At 40.5% G+C, this 23,614-nt stretch overlaps 1 protein-coding gene across 2 annotated transcripts in view; it reads left to right on the top strand.

The window, feature by feature from the left end:
• Positions 1-15,182, top strand: part of specc1 (sperm antigen with calponin homology and coiled-coil domains 1) — a 71,553-nt gene extending 56,371 nt beyond the window's left edge. Inside the window, exons 4-8 of one of the 2 annotated variants that reach the window (XM_034098439.1) lie at positions 4,533-6,046; positions 8,335-8,542; positions 9,138-9,211; positions 11,255-11,430; positions 13,604-15,182. In XM_034098439.1, the coding sequence (XP_033954330.1) occupies positions 4,533-6,046; positions 8,335-8,542; positions 9,138-9,211; positions 11,255-11,430; positions 13,604-13,655 (2,024 nt within the window). In that variant the 3' untranslated portion in view covers positions 13,656-15,182. The other variant, XM_034098438.2, reaches the window with a different exon arrangement.
• The last annotated feature ends 8,432 nt before the right edge of the window (positions 15,183-23,614 follow it).

Raw genomic sequence — 23,614 nt, 5'->3', positions numbered from 1 at the left:
ATGTGCATCCCTAGGTGGGGGTGTACAGAAAGGGAAACATATTACTCAGGCACGGTCAAATAATTTGTACCTTATATGAAGACGCCCTTAGAGAAATTAAGTCTGACACACCTGCTATAAAGGCATTGCAACAGGTCCAACTGGTCCCAGAGACATGATGGCTTTGTTTTCAGAGTAACAGGTTTTCTTGATTAGTTTCTTTGAGATTTTGTCTTTGGTTTGGTTATAAATTGAAGACATTTTTGTTATTCATCAGTCACATACCTCAATGCTCCTTTTCTGTTTCTTTCGATCAAGGAAAACCTTAGGCAGACAATTTCATTTACAGTAGTGCATGTACCCACACTCTATCCTGGGAGATGTTCTAACAGGTGGCCACTAAGCAGCTCCTAAAGAGCAATTAGAGGTTAATTGCCTTTTTCAAGGACATCTCAACTGAAGGGAAACGCTGGTCTCAGTCTCTCTTTCTCGACTCTTTTGCGGCATCATCATCCTTGTTTTCTAGGTTGGTCAAAATGTTTGACAAATACATTAAAGAGACTGTTTCTGGTGTTTTGTTTTTAGTACTCCTATGTGATCCACAAATTAGCAACTGTAGGTGTCAGTGGTCTGTTTGATGTCTCTCTACCCCTCTTAGTGTTAGTTTAAGCATGATCTAATCTCAACTCTCTGGTTCCTGGCAGAGCCATGCTGCTCTCTGGGTCTGGCCAAGTGGGCACTTGATGATGTGAAAATAGAAATAATAAAGACTTTGCAGCCGCTGTGTTGGTCTTGGAAACTGGTTTTGAATAAACGGGGATGTATTTGTATCTTCTAGACACACTGATACACTGTCAGTGGTGGCAAAGTTATGAGCTTGATAAAACAATATTGTTTTTGGTCCAAAATGTCTGTCCAACTGTGGAATTTGTTTTTATGATCTTTCTTTTGGGGAATTCAGGTTCAAGATATAACGACCGCTGTTTTCCAGTGGCTGTTACTTCCTCTTTAGGATCATGCTGTCTGTGCTCACTCCTGGCATCTCGACTGGTGTCATGTCTGTGTGCACGTGAAGCAGCTGTGGTGATGTCATGGTTAAAGAGATGGGCGATCTGAAGACGAGTGAGTTCATGTGCTCCATCTGGGTTTTATTCACCCAAGAGGAAACAGAATATGACAGGTTGCCCCACTCCTGGCATCACTCATCCTCATGGGAACAGACTGATCTTAATGACTTTGGACTCTTCTTTATCTCTTTTTCACATGGACTGATTGTCCGTCTTCATCGTCACCTATAGTGAGAATAATACAAGTGGCCATGAAATAAGCATGAGCTAAAATGTGTGCCATATCTTTTGGCCCCCTCTGGGTGATACTTCCTGTAGTGCAGGGGTAGCCAACACGGTGCCCGCGGGCACTTAGTCGCCCGCAGGGGCAACGTGAGTCGCCCGCCGGGCATGTTCTAAAAATAGCTCGCCAAGCAAATCCAAAATGTATAAAATACACAAAACAAAAAAGGAAATGTCAACTCTATAACACCCCTCCCCCACCCCCACAATGAATATCGACCAATCACGTTCTTGCTTGATTTGCGGGACCAGCGTTGCAGTCTTATATATTGTGACTTATATATGTATTGCACATGACGCACACACACTGTGGGACATGTCCCCCGCACTTTTCGAAATCACCTTTGTGTCCCCACTTTACAAATATGTTTATTATTATTTTTTAACGCAATCCGTCATCGAGGAGGAGGAGGAGGAGGAGGAGGAGGAGGAGGAGGAGAGGAGGAGGAGGAGGAGGAGGAGGAGGAGGAGGAGGAGGAGGAGGAGGAGGAGGAGGAGGAGGAGGAGGAGGAGGAGGAGGAGGAGGAGGAGGAGGAGGAGGAGGAGGAGGAGGAGGAGGAGGAGGAGGAGGAGGAGGAGGAGGAGGGATCCAATGTGTACTATAGGACAGTAAAAAAAACAGTTTAAAAGGGGAGTGGTTAGTAAAATATGCATAAAGAAAGAATGCTAATAGGTAACATAAGATAAGAATAAAAAAAGTTTAAATGATTTGTTATTGGTTGTGATCATATTCTAAAGATGTATGGATTATTGAAAATACAGCTCCCTTTCATGTGAGTGTTGAGAGCTGTATCCATACATTCATGTTGTGCTCAAAGTGCACCAGATTGATGCATTTCACTTCAACATTTAAAAAAAAATCTTCCATGCATGCTCATGAGGCGGTGAGGACCCCCCTAGAGAAGGTGAGATCCACCCCCAAATAAAGCAGGTTAAATTAATTAAATTGCAAACATTTTCTTTTAGTAAACACTGCAAACGGGTCCCACAGACCCAAACAGCACACAAAGGTTAAAGGTCAGCATATAATAATGTTAAAATGTGCTAAATATATACACTGCAAAAAACAAAAAAAAGAGGAGTAAAAGTAGCCCTCGACTTGTTTTATTTTTTGAAAGTAGCCCTCACCCTAAAAAAGGTTGGTGACCCCTGCTGTAGTGCATAGTAAAGAATAATGTATAACACACAGTGCTGATTATGTCTTCCATGTGGCATAATATTTGGAGTGCATGCTGTCCTCATTCTGTCAGTCATGGCATCAACCTCTGTGAAGTGAACAGTTAAGTGACTGAAGATTATTTAGCTCTAACTTTAGCTCTGTCCAGGAGCCACTGAATCGAATTGATTTGGGGTGAAAAGCTGCATTTTTTTTTTTAAATGTTTTAATTTGTATTATATATGTGAATTTAGATGGCTGCATCCTTTAAAAAACAAAACAGGCGTGAGTTTTTTTTTACAGCAGTAGTTGAGTGAGATGAGTGTCATTCTTTAGATCTTTATGAGCCCCTGGTTTTCTTAAAAAATCAAAACCTCATTTGTTTTCTCAACAATTTAAGGTTATCATTCCACAGTCCACCTCACTTTCAACCTCAGCTGCACACTCTGGGAATGTAAAAGGGCTTTGTACCCCAAAAATGGTGCCAGTTGGCATCTCCTGCCACTTTTGCTAGTTTATTCAATAAGAGGATAGTGTTTGCAAAGTGCCTATCAATGGTACTTAAAGAACCCACAGGGGTATAAGGATTTCCATTCCAAACTAGGCCATTTGTTTGTGGTTGTGTGTGTTGTAAATGCGTGATGTGCTGTCTATCTCAGCACACAGGCTGTCTGTCTCTGCTGTGTAGGTTTGATGATGATGTACGCATGTGAGAGACACAGGGCTGTCTTTGTCTGTGCGCTGCTTTGTGCCTGAGTGCTCCACGTGCACAGGGACCTTTGTCATCCTTTGGAACAAGCAACCCCCTTGTGTCTGCATCGCTGTTTGCTGACCATCGGAAAATACACAATAAAACGGTTTCAGGCGGCACCCTGCTCACGCCGGGCATCTGTAAATACTCTTCATATTTGAGAAAGGTCTGGAAAAGGCTCGGGCCATGAACCCACGTCGATGCCTTTTCAAAATGCCAGAGCTAAGCTCTGCTGCAGCGATGAATGACCCCTCGACACACAGACAGTGCCAGGCAGATGCTCTGTTGTCCAAACAGAGAACAATATGTGAATAGGGTACAGTGACCAGCAACATTAAACTGCTGAATAATACAAGTGTCTGAATGTGACACAATGTGTCCATTCAATCAGTCTCATTACATGCTGTTAACAAATCCACAGTCACAGCATGTTTGTACGCTGACTCTATTAACCTTCCCATGTCAGTGTCAAGCGTGCTCTGGTTATTCTACTGAGAAGTTTTATCTTCCAAACATTTCCTGTTAACTGTCCCACTTACAAAACGTTTGCAGTCTTAATGGATGTTTATGTTAAATGTATTAATGTCAATGCTTTTTCCCTCAAAAGTGTGTATCTGATGTGTTTAATGACACAATAAACACTTTTTTTACCATATTTTTTTATGCTTGTATTCTTTTTGGAAAATGTTTATTTTGGCAATATTTCCTTTTTAAATTAACCTTGTATTACTAATGTAGTTTATTTGTATTCAAATACTTTTTTTTATAGTTTAGTGAGGAAGTTAGTTGTTATTACTAACTTATTTCACTTTTAAAGATATATCTTTATAGTTTAATAGTTTGAATTTTAATGAAGCCTTTATAACTAAACGGAAATGGGGAAATCATTTATAACCTTTTTTTAGTGCCTTTCATACTTATTATGCATTATACAATGATTATAAGTTACTACTTTAAGTGCTAATTTGGTGTTCTAGGGAGAAATCAAATCAGGTATCTTCACCTTATAAGTCATTATAAAATGTCTTTTAATGTGTTATGATTATTGTTCTAAACATTATAAATGTTGTCCTAATCACCATACTTATACAGTGCTACAGCATAGGCAGATTATAAGGTTTATACCTAAGTGTATAATGCATTATAGATATGGGGCTCATAGGAAGTGTCCCCCCTTTAAACTTTACATTAATAGTTTTGATCAAGTGGTTCTGTAACTGCTTTGTGAATGTACAGTAAATGTGGATTCACGTTGGTCCTGGGCACTGTTTCAATATGTACTTGTGTTGTGTTGCAGGTGCACAAGCAGCCAAGAAGTCGGGTATCCCAGCTCCTAGAGAAATCCCTTCTTCCATAACAAGAGACCGCATCTCTCTGAGGGACCAGCTCAGGAGCAATGCCACTAAAAAGATGGTTTCCAGTGCCAGCACTTCCAGCCTCTCCACTCTGGCAAAGCCCACACGTAGTTCAACCACAAAGTCCCGTGGAGATGCCGAGAGCCAGGAAAGGGGCCTACTGGAGACCCAGGTGAAAGAGCTGCTGGCTGAGGCCAAGGCCAAAGAGTTAGAGATCAGCAATCTCAGGATAGAGTTGCACCGCTGCAAAAGTAAAGCCTCCAGCGCTCCCTCTTCACCATCAACCAATTGTGTCTCGTGGGAAGAGCCTGATGCAAATGGAGAGCAGGGACAGATGTCAGAGGCCATCGTGCTGGTTGGGGAGCTGAGAGAGAAGAACGGGAAGTTTCAGAGAGAGCTGGCAACGCTTAGGGAGGAGAACCAGACACTGAAAGAGAAGCTGCTTGTCTTGGAGGCCTCTCCTCTCTCTAGTACAAACACAAGTTCCCTGTCCAAGCCTCTGGTGAATGGCCTCCCCTCAGATTCCTTAAATCCACAACAGGACAGTTGCTCTTCTCCTGCCAGCCCTCTGAAGTCCTCCGTCTCCTCCGGTTCTGACATCACCAAGGACTCACCATCACCCGACTCCTCAGAGTTTGAGAAGATCCCCTCACGGTCAGAGTCAGAGAGTAGCGGAGGGCAGGATGTGCAGAGGTTGACGGAACAGATCCACAAGATGGAGGAGAGCCACCACAGCACAGCGGAGGAGCTGCAGGCCACTCTGCAGGAGCTGGCCGACCAGCAGCAAGTGGTGCAGGAACTGACTGCTGAGAACGAGCGCCTGGCCGAGGAGAAGCGCCTCCTGCAGACCTCCCTCCAACAGCAGAGGGAGCGCGTGGAGGTGCTGGTCCAGAAGAACGAGGCGCTCGCTGGCCGCCTCCAGGAGCAGGTCGAAGCCCAGGCCCAGAGGGAGGAGGAGCTGGGCAGCCAGGGGCCCCGGCTGGCCGAGCTGGAGCAGAGGTACAGTGAGCTGGTGGAGAGCTCGAGCTTTGAACGAGAGAAGCTGGTGGACATCCAGCAGCAGCTTACAGGCAGCCTGCGGGCTCTGGAGGAGGAGCACCAGGAGGCCCAGGGCCAGGTGCGCCTCGTCAGAGAGGAGATGGACAAGCTGCAGGCCCAGCTGGACAGAGAGCGGGAGGCTGGAGCTCAGGCAGCACTGGCTGCAGAGGAGCAGCAGGCCACAGCAGACTGTCTCAGACTGGAGAACAGTAGGCTGAAAGCACAGGTGGAAATTGAAAGGCAGAAGGTGGGTGAGCTGAAGGCCCTGCAGAGTGCCGGTGACAGCAGTGAGGTGCAGAACTTGCTGAAAACAGCTCACGCCGAGAGAGACAGGCTGGAGGTGGAGCTGACGGAGCTGAGGCAGGAGCTGCTAGAAGCCCAAGCCGTCACTGAGCATGTGCGAGCCACAATATGCAAGGTAGGAGGGGTACAAGCTTATTTTATTATTACTTATTTATAGTATAAGATTACTTTACCTTTGTTGTATATTTACATGTTTCCCACGCATAATTTGATTTGTATTAAAATGCCATTGTTTTCGTGGCATTGCAAAATCTGTTAGAAAAAGAAAAACATAAAATGCCTGTTGCAATAGCATCAAGCAGATATGTATATTGAACAAATTCCAATAAAATGTGGCTTTCATTTAGCTCCAAGTGGCATTCAAAAGTCTTAAATTGAATTTGCCTTAACTTTCAAGAACAGAGCCTTAGTTTAAGGGATTGGTAATGAGTGTATGTGCGTGTTTGAGCTGAGGAGAATCATAAAACACACTTCATGCAAGTGAGAGAGAAAATATAAATAAATACACCCACTCCACTGTTCCAACATTCTGGTCACAATAGTGCCTTAATTCACTGAACTCGATGTCAAAATGTGCCGGAGACACATGGAGCAGCTGGGGATCTCCAAAAGACGATCAAAGATCTTCCTGGGATTATTGAAAAGCATTTTTTCTGTATATGCCCATCCTTAATAAGTATTTATCTCCCAACATGACATTTTCTTTATTTGTATACGATATTTGGAGACAAATGTTGTGAGCAAAGATTCCGATCAGTTTATTTAAAACTTGACATCTCTTCATTGGTTGGAGAATGTCACTGCCCAGTACAAACTACTTACACTTGACTGCTTCTATTGTTGTGTGTGTATACACCGTGACTTTAATTATATGTGACTCACTGTTGAAATGTTTTGTTATGTCAGTTAGAGCTCTTTGTCTTGAGTTTGACAAAATTGTCAGGAGTTCCCTCAAGAACAATCTCTTCATCCACATTTACTGTATAATTCAAAAGAAGTAGAGAGAGAGGTTCACATGATTTTGTTCATATTTTTTTTACATAAAATACAATCCATGTCAGGAATAGATGTAAAAGAGACCAACATGTTGCATCATTAGTCTAGTAATGGCAAATAATTTAAATAAAATGTTACTTAAACCAGGCGACTATAACATATGTAATCATTCTTGGCTCTGTCACCACCTATTGAAAGTGAACTTGACCACACTTCTTTTCCAAAAGGGTTCAAACCTGACCATTAAACTGGCTTTACTGTACAGCTGTTATTGGGGCCTTTTCTTCACCATCACAGCACATGAACTCATGTCCCCTCAAATAGTTTTCGTATGATTCTCTGTCATCACTTTGGTGTTCCCCTCAAACACCACCAACACCACAAAGGCTGACGCTGTGTGGGTTTGAGGTCATGTTCGTGGTTGTTGACTCCAAATTGAGGCGTGTCCTCGTCATTTGAGTGATGTCGTCATTGTTGGATTGTGATCGTGGTGCCAGTAAGGTGGTCCACTAGTATGTGACCCTGTGAGTCACGCTCCTGTTCTGGCCCACATGGGTGAGGCCATTCCATAACTTCACATCCTAATCCATCAGAACCACATGGTGTCCTTCAGAACTACATCACTTACTTCTTTTTAGTATAGCCTGCTCACAGAGATCTGCTCTCCAGTGTCACTTCTCAGAATGACAGCAATCCACATGGTACACTGACTTCAGCTTCAGTGTAATTGGAAGTTAATGCAATAAACATGTTGAGGCAGTCACATCCAATAAAGACAGCACAGCAACGTTTTAGTTCAATGAGTCACAGTCCCCACTCATGTCAGTATTTACTCTGTGACCAAAATAGTCATTGTCAGACAAAGTTAAGCTAGCACAGTGCTTAACTTTGTGGAGTGTGTAGGAGAGAAACTCCCCCTGGTGTGAACTTTGGGATTTTAGCCTTGGCAAACCATTGCAAAAAAAAGCCTTTACAACAAGGGAATACTCCAAAAAGCATATAAGGACCTCTTTAAGTAAGCTGTGGAAGCTAGGGGGAAAACAATCTATTGCTTGACCACCAAGAGTTTTCTGTGTATTATGTGTAGCAGTAACATAATGACGGTGCAATGCAATAATACCATAACATGTTTCAAGCCTTAAATCATCTCCCTCAAAGAAATTATAGGACAGATTCTATATATCTCATCTTTGAAATCCTTCAAGAACAACTGGAACGATTCCCAACATGATTTCTGGAAGATCTCATAAATGATTTGCCCTTACTGAGCCTTGAGTGCTGTTGAGTGCTTTGATGTAATTAGTGCAGTGACAGCCAGCAATTACTCTCACATGAAACACTGCCACTTTGTTTTAACTATATCTGTACTAACTCATAATAATCTCACAAATGCACACACACACACAGGTGGAGGCCAAATGCCAGCAGGTTCAGGAGCGGGCCGAGAGGAGGGAGCAGGATCTGGGCAGCCGGGTGACTTCCCTGGAGGAGGTCGGGGTCCACGCTGAGAACCAGGTGAAGGAGCTGAAGGAGACCATCTTTGAGCTGGAGGACCAGGTGGAGCAGCAGAGGGCCGTCAACTGCCACACCAAGCAAGCCGTCCTGGACATGGAGAGTATGTTACTCTCACTGGATGTTTTTTGTTCCATTTTGTCTGTCCTCTTTTGTACAAAGGGAATTCATAAAAGATTAGAAATATTTCTAAAACTACCATAAAGTGAAATCAGTAACTTGATGAAGGTAGGATATATTAGAATCAAAATACTTGTATTTATCCAGGGGGAAATAGATTTTTGTGACAGTTTTGACCTTTTAGGATAGAATAAAATAAAATGCAAATAATGTTTTTAAAGGAATACAGAAGTATTTACGTACACATCAGAAGTTAAAGTAAGAATATGCAATACAATTATATCAATATATTTATATAAAAATAAGTGGATTCAGTTAAATGGCCGATGCAAATATTTATATTAAAATATGAAGTTAACAATAAAAGATGTGCACAGTTTACAACTAAATATGATATGTTTATCACAATATATACAGTGGTGTATTAGTATTTAAAAGATATCAATGCTGAATTGCACAGTTTAAAATGGCTTGGCTTTTGTATCAGAGGGCATTATTTTAAATGACTGCAGTTCTGCCTAAAGTTCACAGTAGGTAAGACATGTGGTTCTCAAAAATACGTGCATCTATCATTGCAGATCTTGTCAAAAAGATGGAGGAGCAGAAAGTAGAAGCAGACCGCCATATGAAAGTCTTGAGTAGACAGGTGAAGGTAAGAAAGCTTTATTATGTAGCTCCTTTCATAACATCTGTGGTGACATGATTTGTTTTTGAACATCTGAAATCAATGAGTGTTGCAGACTTAAGTCACATGATAGGTGTTTCAAATAGAATATAGAAGAAAGTTCCAAAAGATAAAACAAGAAATGTCCTAACACAGTTTTGACTTTGGGAATCAGATGTATCTTTGACAGACTTCTCTAACACATCTACCCTTCTGTCTTCTTCTCTCTCTCTCTCAACCTTCAACCATGTTGTAAAAGTATAAATACTCAAGAAATAAAATGCTCTACTTCGGCCAGGTTGTCTGAGCTTAGATATATCTATACCATGACACAGAAGCAGTGCATTTACAGTTACCATGTTGTAGTGAAGTTCTGAGTGATTGGAACCAAAGATATAAACATACCGACACCAGAGATTGGTTTCAGTGATGCATTGAAAGTTGGTCTGGAAGTGTTGATGCCTCTCTGGGTGGATTATCACTTTAAGGCCTAGTGCCAGGATTTTGCTGTGTTTTTGCCAAATGTATGACCTTGGAGTCATCTATCCGAGTGTTATTCCAGTAGCATCCAGGTGGGCTGTTCAGACAGGCAGTTATCTATTTTCTTTGGTATTGATCCATTAACAACATTTCTGCTTTTTCTTGTTTTGATGAATTATGCATTTTGGAATGCACCAGATACCACTTTCCTTTTTCCATTTTGTACAATCCTTTCAGTTATCTTTAAAACTGCCTCTACCGTCCTGCCTACATGTTAAATAATGGGCACCCAAGATTCAGTAGATGCTGAAGAAAAAGATATATATTTTATTTTAAATGGATCTTTTCCCAAAAACAAAACTATATGGTACTGATCTCTGCTTTTACAACATTGATTGTAGGCCTACATATTGTTTTTCTTTTCAGTGCCAAGGGCTCTCTACTATCTTTTAGCAGTTATTATTATGAAGCAAACAGCCGCTGTTTTTCCCTCTCCCTTTGGATTGCTTTTCTGATTTGTTTTGTGTCTGTAGGAGATTTCAAAACATATCAAGCCATAGGAACTAGGAAAGAAAAAATCAGATTTTTTGGTTTTGTGTTATTTTTTTACTTCATTTCATTTAATTTCAAACCTTTATTTATACAGATAAATCCCATTGAGATCATTGATCTCTTTTTCAAGGGAGACCTGCTCAAGTAGTTCCACATGAAACATAAAAACATAAACAGAACAACAAAAGGACATCATCCAGCATCATTTACAAAATTATCCACATAAACAGGTACCAATAGCTTCCGATTGAGTAGCATCCAACCGAGCTTTAAAAACATTTAGTGGCACCAGATTGTTCAGTTTCCATTTAATTTGCAGACTGTTCCAAGACAGAGGAGCTGCGCATCTAAAAGCTGTCTTCCCTAAGACAGTCCTAGCAGTTGGAACATTTAATAAAACCACAGCATTCGATCTCAGGCAGTAGCCACTTACAATTTTCCGAGAGATCAGGGAGCAGATATAAGATGGAAGTTTCCCTAACATGGCTTTGTATATAAAAATGTACCAGTGACTGAGCCTCCGTACAGTTAGTGAAAGCAAACCAGCCCTTGCATACAGGGTACAGTGATGGGTTAATGCTTTACAGTTTGTCACAAATCTTAGTGCGCTGTGATACGCAGCATCTAACTTGACCAGGCAATTGGCAGGTGCATTCATATAGACCAGATCCCCATAGTCCAGCACAGGTCAAAAGGTCACAGTGACTAGCCTTTTCCTGGCCTCAAGCGAGAAACAGGACTATGTTCCAAAGACTGAAAGTGCTAACTTTTATTGACAGTCATTTCCCATGATAGTCATATCGTTTTTGATGCCTTTATGAATGCCAGGTTTTTTTTGTTGTAAGTAGATGATAAAGTAAATAGTTGTATCCGTTAGATTAAATTAACCTAAATTGAACTAAATCCCAAGTGCACAAACACTTCCTGTGTTTGTATGAAATGTCCTGAATGTTTCTATACTTGCCTGTGCTGTATAAATCCATATGTTTGTGTGTTTAGGATGAAAAAGAAGAGTGGCGTCGGTTCCAGGCGGACCTCCAGACAGCCGTGGTGGTGGCCAACGACATCAAGGTGGAGGCTCAGCAGGAGCTGCGTGCTCTCCGGAGACAGCTGCAGGAGGAGCAGGATCGCAGCACCAAGCTCTCCACAGACCTGGAGGCCCTGCAGGGTGTCAGGTACCAGCTCCATCATAATGCATTTTGTTCAGTTCCTCCCCCTCCACCGTCCCCTTGTTTAGCATCGGGCTGCAGCTCCTTTCTCTCTCAACACAACGTGGGTATGAGATACCTGCCAGAGTTTTGCCAAATCCCCATCCACTGTTTAGAAATATATCAAAATGTCATTCTCATTCATCTCTTGCTTTAAGTTTCAGTTGGTTACATTATTTAAAAAAACTCGTGTCATGTATGTTGTCAATAGTGCATGAGACAGATAACATGTGAAAAATGATAATGTTCCTCTGTTCCCCCCCAGTGCTCCTAACGGCAATTGCAAGATTTCATTGCAGTGTCAACACCTGCTTGTACATTTGTATTAAACTGTCAAACCCGGCAACGTTGATCAAATATGATACAGTAATCTGTAACTGTATTGTGTATCCCTTGCCTTAAATGTTTAGCTGTGAAATTAATACGTTTTGACCCAGCCGACATGCTGGGAAAGAAACCGCAGTTACAGAATCCTTACTCATATTTGATCAGTACCTAGTTTGACAGTTTACTCAAGTTCACAAGCAGTGATTTACACTGTGTGTGAAGCTCCTCGGTTTTGATTGGCTGTTTCTCTTCAGTGCAGGAGAATCTTCCAAATGCTATTTAGAGCGCTGGTGGGAGGCAGAGGAACATGAGTTTTTCACATATTATCTGTTTCATGCACTACTGTCAGCATACATTGACAGTTTATATGAAGAAACATATTTTCAATAGAGTTACCAACTGTAGCTTCACGCAAGTCTTGTACGAGATGAAATCCTTGGAGTATTAGAGTTGAGATTCCTGGGATTTGGCAGACTCTGATGGTAAATTAGCAGTCTCTTGCAGTATTTCCCTCTACTGTATGTGTTCTCCTCCTTTAAGCTGCTGCCCTCTCTGTCTCCCTCTTCCACACTGAGCATTGCCCTATAGTATTCTCTCAATTCACACTCCACACCAAACATCAGTGTATTCATTGGATAAAACTATTATTATATGAGAAGGCAAACAGTGACAAAAGCTGATATACAAAGCAACACAAAACAGAGGCCAGTGTAACTGTCAATATGTCACGTCAATGTTATTTAAGATTGTATGTAGTGGTATTGAACTGTGGCCATGCAGTGATGTGACATACTTTTAGAGAGTGTGTTAGTGTGTTGGTATTCTGTATATATAAGTGTTTTTGAGCGTGCTAATGCCATGGTGTTTTTGACAGTTTTGTCCCTTTTCATTATCATGCCAGGTCAAGTACTTCCTGTAGCAAACTCCACTTAGATTTGCTACTGTAAAGTGTTTTCCGTGTGACCAGTATAGTCCTTAATGCAAACCAATGATCTCTATATACTTTTTCAGTTGCACTATATCAAAAATCTCGTGAGAGGAGCTTTAAGGCGTACTAAATAGTTGTATTTGGTTTAAAGCCAAATGCATGTGGTCCATGGGAATTTACTACACTACATCACTGGTTTTAGACCGAGGTTAAATCAGCACACTTTCCCCTGAGATTAGCTGTTACGCTGCGTCCGCTCCCCACCTCCAGCAGCTCCCTGTGATGACCCTGTCAAAGATGTCCCTCTGACAAGCCTCCCTGTGTAACGTCCAGGTGAGTCCCCTGTCCTGCCAGCCCTCTGTCAGCCAGCCTGCTCTCCCTCTCTGTGTGCTGCTGCTGCTGCTGCTCACTGACTTCCTGTCTGTGTTTGGCTTCGTGTTGCTGCTTCAGTCTGACTGTGTGTCCCTCTGTTTGCTGGCTGATTCAGGACTATCTTACCTTCTTTTGGTTTGCTCTGCCTGGTTCTACTGTTTAAAAAGATGTATCTGGTGCCATCTGCTGTTACACGAATGAATAACCCTTCTACTTTTTTGGTGAATAGCAGGATGGTCTGCACGGCATGACTGGATAAAACTCATGCTCTGCATCACGATACATTTGCATAATATCTTCATCACTGGGTGATTCTTAAGTACCACTAGACATTATGAGTGACCTTATTAATCCAATGAGGTTTGCATGGAACAGTTTTAAAAATCGAGAAGTGACCAGAAGAGCTTTTTATAATAAAAATGTTAAGAAGACATATAAGATCTCGTGTTTTGCTGCACATGTTTAATATTATCTTCATACACTATATCATCTTCCCTCTTCTTTTCTTTTCAGATTAGGCGCTGGAGCCACTTTTGATACCAAGACGGCAGTGGAAGGTCACTAGAGAAGTGCCCGCCACCACGTGAAGACAGTGTTAATGTTGCACTTATTACCTTTCTGTGTCATTTAAAATGTATTGTGTAAATACAGTACCCAAACATTCTCCTGACAGAGTCTGGCTTCCATTTATCTACATGTCTTTTGGAACCTTTTAAATAATAATGATGTACTTTTCTTTCTGAATGTATTCTTTGTTCGTCAATTTATTGACCTGTGTTAAAGAAATGCCATATGTTGGAAAGACTCTCCTCTCATACTGTGTGAAGCTGATTTGTGCCTTGAGATTGTAAACAAGAGGGTAATAAATTAGGAAAAAGACTCGATACATATTAAGTGAGCTCACAGTCGGACTTGTTCTATCAGAAAGTACATATTTGAAGGCAATAGCAATACAGCGAAATTGAGTCTGGTTGATATTGTTTAGATTTAGAAAAACGAGGTGGCATGTTATTGTGCTGGTACTCACATTTGCTTTTCTTACTTTTTTTTGTATTAGTCAAATTGTTTTCACTTTGACTTCTGTCTGTTTACTGAAAAACATTTATGATCTGTTAAAGATCTCAGTTTGGCCCTGTAATGAAACAGAATGCAATGTCATATAAAACCATTAGATGGCACCATTGAACACACAATAACTGTACATAGGTGACATCAATGCTGACTTATTGGTATCATCTGCTCTGTTACTCTTTGTATGTGTATTTCTGATTATTACTATGCTCCTTCTAAGTGCACAGAGTATTAATTATTTCTGCCAGATAAAATAACCAGGATGAGTTTGATATCAACCACTGCCAACATTAGATTTTAGGACTGCCACAAACACAAACAGCTGTACCTCAGTCACTTGTTTACTCTACTCAGACATACCAAAAGGTTGGTGTTCCTTTTCAACACAAAGACTAAGAAAACTGTGTATAGGCTCCTAAAAGGGTTAAGTTTCCCTTTCAGCACCACTGTCAGATGATGAGTTGATCTCATTTTCTAGCATTTGACTTAGCAACATTAAGTGACTTGATTAATCTTGAATCCCTGTGTTAAAGCCATCTAGAGATTTTTCAACATCCTTATTAATGTATCATATCAGAATTGTTATGATTTCGCTCACTTTCAGTCATTTATCACACAGTGGATTTATTTCATATTTGAGCCAAAACCTTACACCATATTCTGTGTTGCTGTAGTATAATTGCATGCTGCAGGAACTCAGGTTAAAAAGTCTGGTTTCTTTCAGATATATTCAATTTGTGCATTTTTATTAAAAGCCATATTGCTCTACCAGATGATAAGGTACTGGTGCTGAAGATGTCAACTTTTAAATTTGCTCAAAACTACCATCTAGAAAAATTAGATGTTAACTGTGTAGTAGGTAATTCTCTGTGTAGTAAAGCCATGTTGTGAACAATACAGTGAATGTGCTGTTAATTTATTCTTTACAAAACAACTTAAACAATTATTATGTCTGTGAAAGAACACATGTGATGTGTTACTGTTGTTCATTAGGCAAATGAATAAATGAAATGAGACCAGTCCCAACTGTGGTTGTGTATCTCTTTCAGTCTTTGGAGGCAAGTTTAATGCGATGTTGAAATTCCTCACTTGTCCTTCATCACTGATAAAGACAAATCCTTCTCTCTGTAGCCTGGAGTCCAATGTTCACCAGGGCGATTGGTACGAGTTGTCCCAATGATTACACTGCTCATTACACTGTGTTTTAAATTGAAATCTGTAGCTCCTTATCAACGGTACACTGATCACATCATCCTGCCAATACCCTGAGCAAACATTTAGGAACATTCCCTTTGTCTTATAAGCATGTAAAGGGTTGTTTTCTTCCACAGGTGTGTGTATGGTATATTTTTCTACACTGCAACCCTGTTCACTGTGTCTGTTAGGTCCCAAGGTGACGAGGTGAGGCTGTCCGACTCTGATATCCAGCGGCAGTGGTGCGGCATCTCAATGATCCCGACCACACCCAGCGACGCCAGTGGGGAGGCAGACTCAGTCCCCGGAGCGACTCTCATTAAGTCCTTTGATACTGTTGGACCGAGTGAGCAGCGAGCACCCCAACACACACACAGACACACACAAATGGAATCCCAACACAGCAGTGTAACTAGAGGAGAACAGCTGGTCAGATCTCCACTGGACTCATGTTATTTTTCTGCAGCAAAGTCATGTAGTTGTGAAAGACAGTGGGGGCTGACCTCTATAAACAAAAAGGGAACATTATAGGTATCATAATGGTAGATTTTATTCCAGATGTTTTTTGCATTAGGCTGTATGTCATAGATGTAAGGCTGGGTACTTAATCTAAAAGTACCTTATGTGCCTTGTAAAAATACCACACTGTAAAATACCACTGTTAAAATGTTACTCAAATAGAAATATATACAGCTTCCTCTGGTATCGTGACAGTCTCCTCTACCACCTTATCCTTTAATTGTAAGTAATTGTACCATACTGTAAAAATACTAAGACTTCAACTTAACTGCCGAATATTTAAATGATTGACCTCATTGATTGTTTTGTTTTCACAAATACTGGGAATGTTGAAGAATACATTTACAATTACCTAGAGCCCAAATTTGCCGACAGCAAAAAGCCCAACCCTTAACATTACAAGTTATACTATGACATTTTAAAAGGAAATTTACAATATTTTCGAATTTATGAAGCTGGAACCATGAGATGTTTTTACACCAAAAAATTACTGACCAGCAAAAAAAGTTGCTAATAGCTGAAACAAATCAGTACATTTACTAATTGAATGACTGTCTTGTACATACTTTTAAGCTGACAATATACGTATTAATTGCATTTTTTTTCAGTCTTTTTATTTACCCGTTGAATGTTTTGAAACAAATGCAATAAGAAGTTCAATGTTTCCCTTTGCCATGGGGTTGAGTAGAAATGCAAACAATTTCAAAGAAATCATTAAAAATATATACTGAAGTAAAGTTCAGCATTTGATTAAAGTTCAGTTACAGCGGAATGTAACTGAACTTTAATCAAATGCTGAACTTTACTTCAGTATATATTTATACTGATATATATGGCACATTTCAGTTTTTTTTGTATACAATCCTTAATTTGTATGTGCTCTTCAGATGGGCCCAGCCTCACAGTTCAGATGCACTCCAGCCCCAGAAGCCTGATGAGTGGGATCTCTGTACGCTCTGCACCTGCTGCTGCCGTCTCCCCTATCCAGGTACACACAACATACTTTCCTTAAAATGTCAAATAAATGAAACACTTATTCTCTGTTTCAGACTGATGAGATCTTTCTTCTGTTTCTGTTTTTTTAGAGACAGACGTACATAAAGCCGCTATCCAAGACATTGGAAAAGAGAATCAACCATGGAGAATTCTCTCTTCATCATGGTATGTACCACAGAGATGGTTTTAGCTGGAAGTCATGGTGTTTCATGTACATGTGTATTATACCTCATTTAGCAGTCTACTCACTCACTGCCTTCGAGTCAATGGACAGCCAGCAGGAGTACTGCTGAGTTTAGGAATGAGCAAGGCTAAAATGTCTACAGTTAAATAATAAGAGGAGAAAAGATGAACAGTAATTCGACTGCTGTTGTTCTTGTCTGTCGTTTCATGATTGTATTCTCAGAAAGAAAACACTGTAAATAAAAGAAATCCCAAAGGCTACTTTATTAAAACGATGATGTAAACTTGAAAATGATTCAGAAGGAGGAAATTCTGAAAATGAAATCTCAAATGCAAATTAGATTTTTAAATGGTTAAAACATTTCTAACAGTTACTTTGGTGATATCAATATAATCTAATGTTCTAATTTGATTTACCAAGTCTTTAAAAATGAAATATCAATCAGCTACCCAATAACATTTACACACTTACACATGTAAAATTATTATGCTTTTTGGGAGTTTCATTTTTTAGTTACCATTACCATTTTAATAAAGTCCCCTATATCAAATGTCTGCATCTCCAATCGACTGGTGTTCCATCTCCTTTCTTAATAAGGTGACTGTAACTTGAGCACCAAAGCACTGAATATAAATGATTTTGAATGGACTGCCAACTGCTTCCGTTAGAAAAACATGTCCGGGTAGAGGTGCCTGTCATTACAGAGGTGGCATCTTGTTTGCGCTTGTGGCATTGATAAGAGGAGCTGGTGCTGACAGCCTTTTTTTTTTTTTTTTTAAATACACCTCACATTATGCTTAGGTCTAAACATTTTCACCAGACATTATGATCGGAGTCACTTGAATTTGTCAGACTTCAACTACATCTTTTGGTCAAACCGCGTAAACACTGGTACTGCCATATTTAGGTGAAAAGGTTGCATCACTGATTCCATCGGCCTTTTCTGAAGCTAACTTTTCAAGCATATCTTTGTGTGGAAGGGCTTGTTCAGGTACGACAGAGGCCCTTGGGCAGAGCATTTTTGGATATTTTGTGGACTAGCCCAAAAAAGAAAGTGACCCCAGTCAGGACACCTGGACTACAGAGTCATACTATTGTTAAATCAGCCCTAAAGTTACCGCTGATGAATATGCTTTCCATGTTATATATGTTATGATCTCTCCTCTTCAAGTTTTCTCCCCTGCATCCTTCACTCCCCCAGATAAGTTGTCGGGCTGCGGGGAGGACCTGAAACCTAACAGCCTGATGAGGAAGAGCCCTTCTCTGGAGTCTGTGATCAAAACCTCTGCCTCCTTCAGCAGCCGCACAGCGTCCTTCAGCTACAACCGAGGAAACAGCAAGCTGAGGTGTGCTAAATGGTGTTTATGGGATTTACTTTAGGGCATTTTGCTTCTTTAGCTACGCGGTTTCATTCGAAGAGGGGGAAAAAACCTCCCTTACTTTGGAAATGAACACAATATAATGACTTCTCCACATGATTGTAGAAATTCACAGGAGTTCCAAACTGAAAGGTGGGAAGTTAGTTCTTAATTTGTGCGGTCTTTAACAGAGATCAAACACCGACAAACCAAACAAGTGCAACAAAACAGGCAGTGCAACAATGAAAAACAGTTTCAGTTCTTCCTCTTTTTTTTAAACAAGTTCCCCAATGACATCCTTGACAACAGGTTATAGTGTTAATACACATTTTACTTAGCAGCCTTGTTTCCCTTTAAGGTAACCACATATTCTACTGCAATTGCATTTTAACGTTTAACTGAGATACTTTGCAGTTGTCCAACTTGTATTGCCAAGGTGTTGACACAGAGTGCTTACACATAGTAAATGAAGTGTCCACTTATCAGAAAGGAATGGGAGACAGATGTTAAACAAACATGCTGTCATCTTCTGACCTTTCTGGCAAACAGGCTTTTGTCATTTTACTGTAAAACAATCCCTTAAGTGAGCACTCAGAAACCAATAGCAGCACCCCATTTATAGTTAGACCCATGGTACCACTGCAACAAGTTGCATTAGAGGGAGATGACGCAGTGTTTACATTTACATGTAGTCACAGAGACTCAGTAAAGTTGATTTAAGCAGTCAAATACATGGTCATCACTCTGGACAACACCCTCAGCTTCAACCTACATATGTTCGGATGACATCAAACACTGTACTGACAGATATCAGGAATCTGGAACCTGTTTGTCCAGCCTCTCCTCTTCTCCCTCTGCTACCATCATATTAATGAGCTGTCTCCTCCTCACCCATCTGTATTGACATTGTTATTGTCCTTGGCAGAATACGTTTTTTCGGGATCCTTTAATTAATAAAAAGTAATAAAACCACACCGTTAAGTGATATTTATATATTAAATAATATATATATATATTTTAAGTATACGGAGCCCTGGAGGGTTCATAGAGAGAAAAATAAATAAAGCGTGCGCACGAGTTACTAAAGCGTGCGCACGAGTTACTAAAGCGTGCGCACGAGTTACTAAAGCGTGCGCACGAGTTACTAAAGCGTGCGCACAAGTTACTAAAGCGTGCGCACGAGTTACTAAAGCGTGCGCACGAGTTACTAAAGCGCGGCCTCGTTTTGTGTGTGTGTGCCTTTGTTTATGATAGTATCGTTCGTTCCGGTGCACTCCGGCAGGACTATAGCACATCGAGATTAAGATTAAACGAATTTCTTTCACTTGGGAATACACATATAACTATGGAGAACCAGATTTGTGTAAATTACTGTTCGTGGTAATTTGAAAACAAATGCCGGGGGTGTCGGACACACACAAACACACCGAACACGCACACACACACACACAGAGCTGAGCACACACGCACACACACACACACACACACACACACACACACACACACACACACACACACACACACACACACACACACACACACACACACACATCATGCGCCCCGGTGACAGGACATCTCCTTTGTAAAAGGCACCGCTCTTTGCAGCTGGTGCTGCTCTTCTCAGATTCTGCTGGGTTACACGTTACTGCCTCCAGTGCCCTGTACGACGAAGCCAGTTCAACAGACCCTGGATATGTTTGATTTACCCGGCTTAACTAACCCTAACAAACGCGATGTCGCTAAGCGGTCCTACGAAGCTGGTTATCAACTCAGCAAATCAACCAGGGTTTCTCTGTCCGGTTGAGAGTGCGTTCACGTGAAAGGGACGGGGTTACCAACATTTGACCAATCACAAACATGGAGACGCGTGCTGACAGCGCAGCGTCATACTTCATGAATGAATAGTGTAAGTAGCAAATCCTGCTTCGTAGTACAGGCCACTGGTGCCACAGAGATTTCATAAAGTGAAGGATGTTTTCCTTCTATAAAACAGCTGTGGGCAGCAGATACTGTGAGTCACGGACAGGAATCCCTCAATTTAAATAAAACGAGGCCATGCTTTATTAACTCGTGCGAACGAGAAAGTAAAACGTGGCCACGTTTTATTTATTTTTCTCTCAATGAACCCTCCAGGGCTCCGTATAAGTAAGGTCAGCCTTTGAAAATGTTACTTTAGTAACATTATGTAGTGACTCTTATTGCTATATTAAATTCTTAGATTATTATTAGGCTTTAATTTTTTTGTTTTAGTTGGATGAGGTTAACTCATTTTGAAACATTTTAAGATTGCAACTAATCTGCAAATCATTTTATGCATTATTGTATTAGGTTTGTAAACGTTTCTGAAATAGAATCCATCCACCCGTTCATCCGTCCGTTCATCCACCCGTTCGTCCGTTCATCCGTTCATCCACCTGTTCATCCATCCACCCGTTCATCCATCCACCCGTTCATCCATCCTTTCATCCATCCATCCATCCGTTCATCCATCCATCCACCCGTTCATTCATCCATCCATCCGTTCATCCATCCATCCACCCGTTCATCCATCCACCCGTTCATCCATCCATCCGTTCATCCACCCGTTCATTCATCCATCCATCCACCCGTTCATCCACCCATTCATCCATTCATCCACCCATTCATCCATCCATCCATTCATCCATCCACCCATTCATCCACCCATTCATCCATCCATTCATCCATCCACCCGTTTATCCATCCATTCATCCATCCACCCATTCATCCATCCATCCACCCGTTCATCCATCTATCCGTTCATCCATTCATCCATCCGTTCATCCATCCATTCATCCATCCACCCGTTCATCCATCCATCTATCCGTTCATCCATCCATCCGTTCATCCATCCATCCATCCACCCACCCTCTCACATATTGACATATTGTGTTTCTGTAATGCAAATCATGGAGCAGGCCTTTTTAACAACATCAACAGCACATCTGTACATTACCGTGTTTGGTATGATTTCAGGGTTATGATATAGCTGCTCCATCTCTACTGATGCACTCTCACCCCCCCCCTGCAGTATTTATTTGGACAGGGTCTTGCTGCCTCTGGCCTTGCACTGCGCTGAACAGAGGACTAATGAATTTGACAGCAGAGCTGCCGTGACGTGTGAAATGTTTACCGTGCTCAGAGCAACGACCGTGCCTCAGCACAAACCCCAGGGAGCAGACGCTCTGTGAAAAAATAACTGCAGATAAACATTTCACAGATTCATTGTATCTCTCTTAATTGTGTCTTATAACAGTGCAATCAATATACTGTAAATAAATATGTGAACATGGAAACATGGAGTTCAAAATGAGAAAGTGAGGAATTGATGCCAAAAAAGAAAAGCATGTGCTAATGCTTGACATCCCTCACTTAAAGCCAAAGCGTACACTAGATTGTTGTTGGCTTCCGTCCAAAGTCATCTTGAGCCAGCTCTGGGCTAACACAAATACACTGAACTGTAATGTTAATACAAGATCAAATAGTTCACTTTGCTGATGGTTTTCATAGAGGGAGAATTTACAGATTACATGTAAAGTGAATAAGAACAAATAATGGTATGAATGGATAACTTTCGTTCTTTAATACAATTACATATTTTCATTTTTCTCCATCATGGAAAATTGATCTGATCACATCAAGGACCAGCCATATGATATTTTTGCAATGATTTTATTTCATCAAAAAATAAAATATATTGTTGAATGTTCTATAAAGCCTCCTCACAAACCATTAGGTCCACATGAGCCTTAAAACAATAACACAATGTTTGCTTGGCTCGCAATCAGTTGAGCAAAAATAATACATTCTGATTATTTACATACATACAGCTACTGTAACTCAAACTAACTATTTTACAGAAAATATTCCCATATTGCTACAAGTTGTGAGACATTAGCCTTACATAATGGTTGTGTGGGACTTTTAATAAAAATAGGAAAAAATGCTTGATCATGTTTACATTTCTCAAACATCTCTGCCTTCTGGCATTCAATCTGCCTCACATAAAACAAATACACACAGTCTTTGCACTCAAGCAAAACCCAGATGCTGCTTATCTCATAGTTCTACATATGGGCTTCAATGTTGAAATGCTATTTATTCACATAGATTGGCCTACTTCCATCCACCAGGCACCTGACATACAGTATGTTCATAAGTTCATCAATTATTGGCTGAAAGTCCTGAACTGTAGCCATTTTCAGAATGGAGGCAAGATGTTTGTCTGAGAGGTTGGATCTGTGTGCGGACATTTTTAATTTTCATTACAGAGAACATATGCTCACATGATCTCTCTGGCCCGTCGTTAAGCTACAACCGGCCAAGTAAAGTATAGTGGCACACAAAAACTGATATTCTGACCCGTTTAAATTTGTCGCATTTTGAGCGTTTTATCTTCACCCCACTTTCTTCTTTATCACACTGGAAAATCCTGCTTTTACATAAGGTATTTAATGATTTAACATATATTAGTACAACAGTCGCATGGGAAATATTTCTGCATTCAGTACTTTTACTTTGAATACTTTAATGACATAACTGATTATATTAAAAAAAATTCATACCTTTACCTAAGTAACATTTCAAACAAGTATTTGACTTTTTACTTAAAGGATAAGAAAACTTCTTCTACAACTACAGTGTAAGGTTGTTTTCAGCTGTTTTCCCTTTTGTGTGTAAAGAGTAGGCTACTCCTTACCTTTTTTAACTTTGCTTATCTAAAAGATTATATTTATAAAAATAGCAAAGAGTACATTATGCATGTGGAACGTCCCCAATGGTCCCTGAGTGCCAATATAAATTCTTGGAACGAAACATTTGTTTTAACATCAGAGCCACTTTGCATCTTGATTGTCAGATACACATTCTGGTGATGCATTTTCTAACGCTGATTAATTGTTTTTTCTATGTTTTCTGACTCTGATACAAGTGAAACAATGTTTAGCCATGAATAAACGAATCGCCAGAATATATTTTTTTCCTTGCCACTTAATGCTTCCATAATGTCACACATGGTCAAATTGTTTCCTACATTTGGCTGGAAACATGTTAGTTAATTGAACACATTCTTATGAAAAGAGTAACTACTTACAGTTGTTGTATAATCACAGTGTTTATTAAGCTAACCTCAAGTCTATATGCATACATCTGTGTAAAGATGGGAAGATAATAACAGTTTTATGG

Source organism: Pseudochaenichthys georgianus, chromosome 14 (assembly GCF_902827115.2).
Source record: "Pseudochaenichthys georgianus chromosome 14, fPseGeo1.2, whole genome shotgun sequence".
Lineage (NCBI taxonomy): Eukaryota > Metazoa > Chordata > Actinopteri > Perciformes > Channichthyidae > Pseudochaenichthys > Pseudochaenichthys georgianus.
Note: the sequence above shows the minus strand (reverse complement) of the source record. Positions and strands in the feature narration are given on the sequence as shown.